The sequence below is a fragment of the Vidua macroura genome, chromosome 2 (assembly GCF_024509145.1).
Source record: "Vidua macroura isolate BioBank_ID:100142 chromosome 2, ASM2450914v1, whole genome shotgun sequence".
NCBI lineage: Eukaryota > Metazoa > Chordata > Aves > Passeriformes > Viduidae > Vidua > Vidua macroura.
Window position 1 is genome coordinate 66,652,949 of NC_071572.1, and position 10,509 is coordinate 66,663,457.

General features: G+C 41.6%; 1 protein-coding gene across 1 annotated transcript; it reads left to right on the forward strand.

Moving 5' to 3' along the window:
• The first annotated feature begins 555 nt into the window (after window positions 1-555).
• LOC128803547 (cell cycle control protein 50C-like) lies at window positions 556-9,667 on the forward strand. The gene is given in 8 exon segments (XM_053970621.1): window positions 556-818; window positions 820-845; window positions 1,666-1,772; window positions 2,999-3,100; window positions 4,507-4,597; window positions 7,370-7,507; window positions 8,477-8,686; window positions 9,477-9,667. Coding segments are annotated over 8 exon segments (1,038 nt in total). The 5' UTR covers window positions 556-645.
• The last annotated feature ends 842 nt before the right edge of the window (window positions 9,668-10,509 follow it).

Below are 10,509 nucleotides of genomic sequence, written 5' to 3' on the forward strand. Positions count from 1 at the left end.
AGTATCTTGGAAAGCCATTGATCCAAATTGGATATTTTAAAAATGAGTTGTCCTTCTATGATAAAGAACACACAACCTTTTTAAAACCTTTAATTGCATCTCAGTCCATAGCAATGAATGTAATAGGTTAAGAAAATTGGTTTGGTCTTCCAAAGCCATGTTCTCTGTCCAGTGCTGTCTCAGCACCTGCAGTCCTCCCCAGTGGAATCCAGTGCAACTGGAGTAGAACTCCTTTCCTTGTATGCCATGCCTGTTAGCTGGGCAGCTATGGAAGTGAATGGAGATGAAATAATGCATCTGAAATTACACAGAAATTCCAGTATAGTTGACAGTATCCCTGCAAATTAGTAAGTCATAATGAATCCTAATGAGCTGTGAGGCAGGAAAAATATACCTAAGCTTTTCCAGGAGGAATGAACTGGACACCCTGATCAAAGTACACAATCACTTGATTGGTACAAGCTGATCATGGGGATCCAGGCACAAATACAGAAAACAAGGAAGAGAGAGATCTAGTTAATAAGTAATTCCTCACCATAATGCAAGTTTGAACAATGAATACAGTCTCCCAACAATAAAGACAGCATCTCAACTGAAACACTCTCCAGCACAAGGATATTACTCCTTTCTCTCACTGAGAAGAAAATGAAAAACAAGACAAGTGTTCTTCCCAGAGAAGGAGAAGCCCAGCCTTCCAGGTGTCCAGATAACAGTGCATTCAAACAGCAGAGGCTGCCAGCTTGGAAGCCCCAGCTCACCATTACATCTGTGCTCCCCAGCTTCTTTCTGACAGGGGCATTCTTCCTCACTCTGGGAGTCAAACAGCGTCAGAGAAATACAGGTTGGTTTGGGAGTGGTGTTCTTTGATATTCTGTAAAGTAGAAACCAGGCCAGGTTTGGAGAGAAAAGGCTTTGAGTTTTTGCTTCTGAATAAAGATTATAGCAATGGCTTCATGCCTTGGACATGTGTCCAGCAGCTGGTATTCCTGTGAAAATCTTCAGAGGCAGTCAGTCATCACTAAAATCAGAGCACTCGGTGATTAACTGGGTGGTAATATCTGAAATATGGGTGATAATTACTGCCACTGGCTGCTAATACCAAAATGTTGTCATTATCTTCTGGGATTTTGAAGGGAAATAAGCAAATCCCTCAGAGAGTGTTTAGTACTATAAGAACATACATGTTTGCTGGGGCAAAATCTTGAAATGCCCTAATATTTAAATCCCTCCTGCAGAAAATGTTATTCAGACCTGTGGTGTTGTGAATAGACTCCTGTATGGAGCCAGCACTCAGCACTACACCCAGGCTGTTCAGTGGGGGTGGGCTGTGATGCATGTGGGGATTTGTCAAGCATTACTTGGTCAGCCAGCCCAAGGTGCAGGAGTGTTCTGCACTCAGCATTCCTTTGCCAAGGAGCAGTTGTGAAAGTTCTGCAACAGTCTTCAAAAGACTTTAAACCAGCTTTAAACTAGGGATAAATTTTGTGGTTGTTCATTGAGGCCAAGTCCTCACTCTGCCTCTTCATTTTCAACAATGTTTTTGGCAGTCCAGGGTCACTTAGAAGAGAACAGCTCTGAGAAGCCTTGGACCTAAAACACTAACCTTTTCCTATGAGCATGTCCTTTATGACAATGTATTTGCTTGTTCACTTCTCTGACATATAGATTATTCAGATAAATGCTCAGATTGTTCAAAGCTCCGTGAAAATTCCTCTAACTGGAATAAGGAATGCCACTGTTCTGTCAATTTCATGCTAAAGGAAGATATATTGGTAAGTGGGTGCAAAAAACCAACTCAGGTCACTGTGTACCACCTCTTACTTATATCCCTAAGTGATAAAAGACAGTAATGCTGTCCTGTAGAGCTCCCGACTAAATTTGCTTTGTACTTTTTCAGAACATGTAATGCTCAAAATTTTACACTTTTGACTTTGTTGTTCATTTTGGTATTTATAACCAAGACCAGGCTCCTTGGTTGGGAGATGTCCAAGGAGAAGAAGGGATGGAGGAAATGGTGTTTGATTTTGGAGATGACCACTCTCTGTCTCTCTCTGAGTCAGAGGCAAAGCCTTGCCCTTGGCCTGGGATTGGTTGGTGCTGCCCAGCTAAGCTCTCAAGTGAGAAGGAAATCTAAAGCTCTGACCACTTTACATAAGTAGACCCCTGTAGTCATTTTGACAAGGGTTGTGCTGCTAATCCCCAAGGTCCTTGAAACAATTCAAGTCTAGCAATGTGATTCTGAAGTTTCATTTGGAAAAAGTATCCTTCATTTCCTTCCTTAAACTACTAGGTCCTGTTACTAAGACTGTTAAAATGCTTCATGTTCTGCCAAAGAGATCTTATACTCTGAATAAATGATCCCTTGAAATGATAGTGCAATTTAAAGTCACTTTAGGATTCTTCAGTAATGAGGAGGCTGTTAAAATACTTTGTAATTCTTCAGATTACAGTGATGTTTGAGACGAGATGTTAATTTAACTGAGTAATGGGTTTTTTGTAGTTGCATAATTACCTTTCATGCATGATTGGCCTGCCTAGCATTTTCCTTTTAATGTGAAGATTTTTGTGCACCTTCTTTTATGGAAAATGACAATATACAGTGTGATTCATAGTCATTGCAAGTTCATGGCCAGCTCTGCCATCTTGTGTAAAATAATTATCATTATTTTTTATATAAATATATATATATATGTATGTGTGTGTGTGTATGTATGTATGTATGTATATATGTATGTATGTATAGTATTTTACATAAAAATCAATAATTTTTATTTCAGGTTTTGTTTGGTGATTTAAATTATGTTTAATTTTGTGCCAAAACATAAAAACTTGCAGTTCGGGTAAAGATTAGATTCTAGCCCGTGACTGCTATATTGCTTAGGGTGTAGTTACAGACATTTTAATGAGTACTCTCTTCCCCTCTTTTTTAGCAAGTAATAGGATTTCTCATTGCCTTCATGAACTCTCCTTATTGAAGGGATTTATCCTTGGATTCTAGGGTGATGTTTTTATGTACTATGGTCTGCAAAACTTCTATCAGAACCACCATCGATACATGATATCAAGAAGTGACGCACAGCTGTTGGGCTGAAATGTAAATGTAAATTTTCTTTTTCTGTTGTGAGATCAGCAGCACTTCCAGCAGGTGTGCCTTTGACCATATGGAGAGCCAACTAGGCAGAGCCATAAGTGTGTTTAGGTGGCTCTATGGAATAATAAAGTACAGATTTTCAGTGTTTGGTCCCGGCTTTTATGCTTGTTGGGGCCACAATGCCTAATAAGTAAGAGAGGAAGGTTGAAGGGGGCAAGGGTGGTAAATAAAGGATGTCAGTCCTGTGTTGCGGTTCTCAAACCTGCACCTTGTAGTGCTGATTAAAAATACATTGTTTTTTTCAAATAAATATACAGAAAGCTTTTCCTTCTTGTGTTGTCAGTCTTCTTCGCCAGAAGTGTTTTAAGCTGTGCTTCTGTTATAGGTATAGGGAATTAAGTTATTCTAAGTCTTTAGTTTTGCCATCTGGCTTTGGAAGTGGGCAAGGAGCAGGAAAAGGTTAGTTCTGAAATAAGTGGTCATGTAGCATTCTAAGTATGCAATTTAGAGGTCTAAAGAGGGAGTAGAGAGCATCACCTGCAGCAGACCTGCATAAGGAAACTGGAGAAGGCAAACATGGCATTCAGGTTCTTTTACTTACAAATCTAAAGCATATTTTCTTTGGCATAAAAGTAGCATTTCTTAATATACACATAGTCCACATGTCCTTTCAGTATATATGATGGTTGTACCATGGTAATCTGTTGTTTCTATAAAATGCTCCTTACAATTCTCAAGACATGTTCCTCATTTCTATAAAATGCTTCTTAAAACTCTCCAGGTGTCCTGTCAGCTTGTTTGTTTGCATCCAGATGCAGCTGCTTTTGGCTTTTGTGTTGATCAGATACACAACGCATTAGAGTTACTTGAAAATGTTTCTGTGTTGAAACCTGAAGATTTATAGTTTCTTATAAAATGGGGTAGGAAAGATGTGATAAAGCTGAGGGTGGACTTCTGTTTTTCATTCTGTATCTTCACACAATAAGATTTGACCTTTTTGACCTGCAGTAATGTGACCAACTACATCTGCTGTTCTCCAGCACTAATTCAGCCCAGAATTAAAAAAGATGGTCAGAATTAAAAAGACGGTAAAATAAGATGTTCTAGGGCAAGCCAAGGCTTCACTGGAACATTTTCAGTTGTAGCCATTTTACCATGGCATATCCCTAAACCTGTTTTTTGTAGTCTGGAGCTTGCAAGTCAGCAGCAGAATTTGGTGAAGACCTTAAGTTTCTGTGGCTAGATATGGAAGGTGTTCCTGAACTACAGACCCATTCATTTGATGTCTCTCTAATGTGACCAAAAGGTACTGGAGACTTAATTGTTCAGTGACTTTTCAGAAGAAGGCATGGGAGGACACCAATTAAAACCAAACCCTGTGTCTGTGCCTGATTGTTGTGTGACCTTGAATGCAGATCCAGAGGAGCAACTGTGTGCCCTTCAGCACCTACAGGAACGGGACCCTGATGGCGCCGTGCGGGGCCATTGCCAACAGCATGTTCAATGGTACGTGGGACCTTCTCTGCCCCTTTCCCTCTTGAAACTATTCCCTTACCCAGGCCAGGACAGACCTGGTATTGCAAGACCTCTACTTTCTCCCACAAAAGGCTTTGTTTGGTGGTGTTGCTCTGGTGAATGTCAGACTCTGCTTCCTACTATTTAGTAACTTGGCCCTTGTTTAGAAACTGAGGGAGATATCTCATTTTCTAAGGCCCTCTTCCATGTGAGCATACAGCAGGAGTGAGGAATTTAGGCCCTCTTGAAATAAGGAACAAGGATACAACAGATTTCATGTACTTCCTTGCTAAAAAGCACGTCCTTGTACAGTGATGGGAGAGCCTAGATTCTGCCTTCCCACAATAATGTGCTTAGAAGAAGGGTGTCGTGGTTTTGGTTTGCTAATTTGAGATTTCTCAGCTAGAATAATCTTTCTTCAGTTCACTTAGGGAGAGAAGTCTCTCTTGTTAATGTTATGGAGACTTGTCTAGAAGAAAACAGTTCTCTTGTGGCTCTCTCACAAATAGCAGCCGCCTGAGGAAATCTGCAATCGTGAAATCCCTCCCATTTTTCCAAGCTTTCCCCACAGCTGTGTTTATGGGCCATGTCCACTTATGGGGTACTGTTTTAAAGATGAGCTGTTTAAAGGCAAAGATTCTCATTATCTATATCTGAAATAATCTTCCTAGGAGCACAGGATCTTCATAATTCTCTTCTCCTTCTCTGTTCAAACTTCTCATGGGATCTCAGCTACTTTAACATCTGCTTACTTTAGCATGGAGGCCTTTGCTTGAGATCTACAATTTGAACACTTTAATCTCCCCATACTTTCATGTGTTATAGGGAAAAAGAGGTTATTTCTCCATAGCTTTACAAGAGGATTTCAGCCTAAAATGAAAGGCATCTCCTCATCCCTCCCATCTGAGACTTGACTTCTTCTTCACTGACCTCGGTGTCTTCGTGTTGCTCTTCTACATTGCCTGCATTTTTGTTCCTTATCTCACTGGAGGGAGGATTGAATCACTGACAGAGTTAATATCTCACCCGAGGCCTGCAGATGGTCACCTGACCCCGGCGGTGGGAACAGGGTGGGGCTGATGGCTTCTCCTCTCCCCTGCCCTGTGGTTGTGAGTGAATCTCAGGGGTGGTAGAATCTTGGCCCAGTCCACCCGGCCCTGCCTTATTTCCCATTTTCTAAGGCCCTCTTCCATGTGAGTGGACAGCAGGAGTGAGGAATTTAGGCCCTCTTGAAATAAGTAACAAGGATACAATAGATTTCATGTACTTCCCTGCTAAAAAGCACGTTCTTGTGCAGTGATGGGAGAGCCCAGATTCTGCCTTCCCACAATCATGTGCTTAGGAGGGACTCTGCACATTCTCCACATTACTTTGGATCTTTGGATCTACATGGTTTAATTTTTGTTCTTAGAATGCTGGAAGCATACATAGTCTTAATTTGAACCTGGATTTGATTTTTGTAGTAATCTAGTGAGCATAATATGCTTATGAATACACTTGGGAGTATCTTTGTATCTTTGTATCTTTGGAAGGAAAAGGAACCAAAAAACTGTACAGACTTTTCTCCACTACCCAATATTTTTTGTCTTCCAATTTCTACCACTCCCTACTCTCACCCTTTTTTTAACCTGCTCCACACAGCAGGTTTTGAGAAGGCAGCAGCTCTTTCCAAGCAGCTGTGCCATCCACACCAGGGGACTTGTGAAGCCAGTTCATTCAGTAACTTCTAGATCCACTTGATTTTTGTCTGCCTGCTTACCCACCTGCTGCCCTGGAAGTGGGGTTTACTGAGCTGGGCTCAGACTAGGCCAGCATAGCCGAGCTGTGGGGAGCCCACGCTATTCTAGAGCATGTGAGGGAGAGTCAAGACAAGCAACAGAGCTCAGAGCATTGCAGCTCCTGTTAATGAAGTGGTGACAAACATCTGAGGGTGTGGTGGGCCACAGAATGATCATTTCCCAGAAGAGTGTGTCTGAGCTTTAAGGAGCTGTGTGAACACAGCTTATGCAGCTGAGTTGTGCTTTTCATGTCTCCTAAAAGGCAACCCCTCCCCATCTGTATCATCTGGTTGTCCCTGCCCATCATCCCATTGGCTGCCTAGGGGTTTACACAGCTGTTAATGAGACCTATCATGTTTTTGTCTTATTTTAAGCTAACCTATGTAGGAAAATAGTAATGGATAAAAACAAGTGTTGTTCACCCACTGAAACTGGGTGGCATGGTTAGGCACAGTTTTAACTAAATGGTTTTTGATTGACGAAAGTGTTTGTGTAAAAGTTGGTAAGCAAGCTCTAATTGGCATAGAACTAAAGGAAATTTTTTTCCAAAGGACTGGATTCCCTTGAGTGTGCTTTTACCTCTACCCTAGTCCCTGAAAACACATCATGTATAGCAAAGTTTTGGGACAACTGTCAAAGAAATTCTAGGGGAAACTAGCTAGGACAGTAACTTCTGTAACTAGCTAGAGAGCTCAGAAAGTGATTTGCAAATAAGGTAGTCCCACAGGAGTTGATGGACATGAGAAACATGCACAACAGACACAGAGATTGGTAGGAAATGTTCAGTCTTTAAAACTTCAGAAGTTCTAAAACTCCGGTACCTTAGTTCTTCTTATGAAATGTGCAGTGCTCCATACACATCCAGGATGTTCAGGTTTTCTATCCACTTGAAAGATGCTTCAACGTGCCATTTTTTTGTTAGCCATGCTGGCAATTAGAATGACTGTCTTTGACTCACAAATGTTGCTTATTGTATTCCCTGCAGATACTATTGATCTCTTTTACAATCATAACTCATCTGTGATTCAAGTGCCACTGCTGAAGACTGGAAACAGTTGGTGGACAGATAAAAATGTGAAATTTCGCAATCCTGAGTCATACAATCGCTCTTCTGCATTTGCAGGTAAGAATGGTTCTGCTGGTGGTCCTTATTTTTCAATGGCTTCCCTGTCTCCCCCTTCATGTGTCTCCCATTCTGAGAAAAATCAGCTTTGAGAGAAATATCTCCCAAAGCATGTTGAAGAAGCAGGGTTTAGAGGGTGACTGAGAGCAGAAGGCACATTTAGCCAAAATATCACCTTTTTACTTTTCTAATCAGTGACCACAGAAATTGAGAGAAAATGGTTTTGGAAAACTGAAGTTAGTCCACATCAACACCCTTCTTTATAGTTTCTTGTAATGCTTAATCTGTCCAGAGAAAGCAAGGAAGCAGTTGCTTTTTTTTTTTTTTCCCTGTTGAAAACCTCTGTGAAAGACAATTGCATGTCCCATCTTTCCGTCATGCCTTTGCAGATTCTTGGGCAGTTGTGAGACATGAGAGGTTGTCTTTGTCACTAGTTCTTTCAGACTTGTTTCCTAGGGCTATTTCCTTGTTATGCTTGATCTCTATTGAACTGGGGCTAAAAGCTGCCTGTTGTGGATCAGGGCAGTGCTGAGTTGGGTGCAATATGCAAGAGTTAATCATCTAAGTTGTTTTCATGGGACAGATTCTAAATAGGCTGTGCCATTAGACTGCAAAACGGTGCCTTTGTGTAAAAATGACAGCAAGCTCCTCATTATAGAGAACATATTGCTTGCTAAAGAGACAAGAATCCAGAATAAACAGTATTTTCACTTGTGCAAGTCACTTTGTTTTTCCTGTGCTTGAAGGTTCTAATGTGTAGCAGCCCCTAAGTACTGTTAAACTGTTAATTCATGTTTGAGGTGAGTGGCCATGCTTGGAGATGCTGTTATCTGGCATATATATAATTTTGGACAGTGTCTTATGTCTCTTCCACAGCTCATATTCCGTGTTGGTTGTGTGAGGCCCAGAATCTCAGCAACCACTGCTTTTACTGCCAGTGTCTTTCCTGCTTTGTCTCTTTGTGACCAGGGACAGCCAGACCTCCTTACTGGCAGAAACCAGTGTATCTGTTAGACAAGGAAGATGAGAGGAACAATGGTTACTTGAACAATGACTTCATTATCTGGATGCAAGTGTCGGCCTTTGCGACCTTCAGGAACCTCTACCGGCGTGTCAGACGGGTTCGGCACTTCACAGAGGGCCTGCCAGCAGGGAATTACACCTTCCATATTTCCTACAGTATCCTTTCCGATTCCCTAAGGCTCCTAGCGAGTTACAGTGACATGGAAGTGAATAGGATTTGTGTGGTCAACTGGCAAAGAAGCTGCGCAGAGCACCCCTGTGTCATCAGAGCCCTCGAGAGATTTGGGCCACGTCCTGACTGACAAGAGCTTTTGTGCTGGTGCAACTGCCCCCTCACAGCCAACAGTGGGAACTCTGCTGACTAAAGCACTCCTTTTGTCAGCAGGAGTTATGTCAACATGACCATAAAATTCTTTTCTTTCTCAGCTGATAGAAATGTGGTTACAAATGTTCTGTCATGGTTCTATTCTGAAAGCTTCCATGGGAGAGATGAAAGGTAAACTCATATAACATTCTGGCTACAATATATTAGGTAGAGCTGAGCACTTACCCTCACGGAGACTATGTGGAGTATCATGATAAGCTTCCCAAAAAGGCTCATTTTCAACTGAGCTTTCATAGAAAATTAATGCAGTAGCAGTCCTATAAATTATGAATCTGAAATTTACATTTTTTTTTAAAAAGGAAGTATTTCCACATGCACAGGAAGCCTGTATCTAAAATAACTGGGTTTCTTACCACCAGCTCCCTACTACCTTCCAAAAACCAGCTGGGTTTTTCGATCCAGAATAGCAGAAACATCACCAGTTAAAGGAGTTTTGGCAGCAAATGCAGACCTCAAAACTCTTTATGCCTTGGAAAGCTTTTTGAGCATTTAACCACTACTTTCTCTTCTCCTGGAAATAATGTACACTTTGTTAGTGAAGTCTTAACATCCTTCTCTCAGATTTCCCTGTTACCAGATTCAAGGGGAGGAAGCATGTGATTCTTTCAACTGTGGTGTGGAGCGGTGGAAGTAACCCATTCCTGGGAATTGCCTACCTGGTTTGTGGCACAGCAGCAACCCTGACAAGTTTTGTCATAATTGGCATCCACCTAAAGCTCAGATAAAAGAAAACATGCTTTCAGAAGCAATAAGGTTCACCTGACTTTCTGAACAAAGCTGGAAGTGTGCAGTCAACAAAGAAGGTGCAGCACAGACCTTTCACTCTTTCCCCTGAGCTCTGAACCATTTTCAGTGTCAGGTTTGGTGAATGTAAGCAAACTGAGGGGCAGGGCTATTCCATCATCTGAAACCAAACTTATCTAAGGAGCCATTCTCATTAATGTATGTGTGAGCCTAAATTTGTTTCCTAGGAAAGTGTCCAAGACTGAGCACCAAGATGTTTCCTATTACCATCCAAGTAGCAGTTGCATCTAGACAGTTTTCCTTATCTCCTGTTAATGGGCCCATCAATGTCTTGCCACATGACTCAGACATAACACTCTCCAGGAGCCAGTTCTGTTTAACAGGTGATTAAGGACACACCTTGTGACTCAAAATAACATCAGCCCATTGTGAGATGCTCCGCCCAGGGAGAGAAGCTAAGCATTCCCACCTGGATAAATCCAGGGATTTCTAGACTGAAAAGCAGCCTTTCCACAGGTTTCCGAGAAGACACAGCAACCACATCTGCCACTCCAAGAGGACTGCAGCCACTCCAGTTTGGACTGCTGCCAGCACGCTGGCCAAAGGGGTGTCAGGTTGTATTCTGACTTTGTCAGTGGTCTTTCTTTTGTATAATTGCATGTATTTTTGTCTTCTTTTTTTTCTTTTCCCAATAAATTGTATTTCTGACTTAGAGTCTCTCACTGGTTTTGCTTTCAAACCAGAACATATTTTTGGCACCCAACGTGGAGCAAGAAGGTACTGAGAGAAGTCAGAATTACAATTTTGTATTGTAGAGGGACCTATTCATTATGATGCTTAACATGCTTTT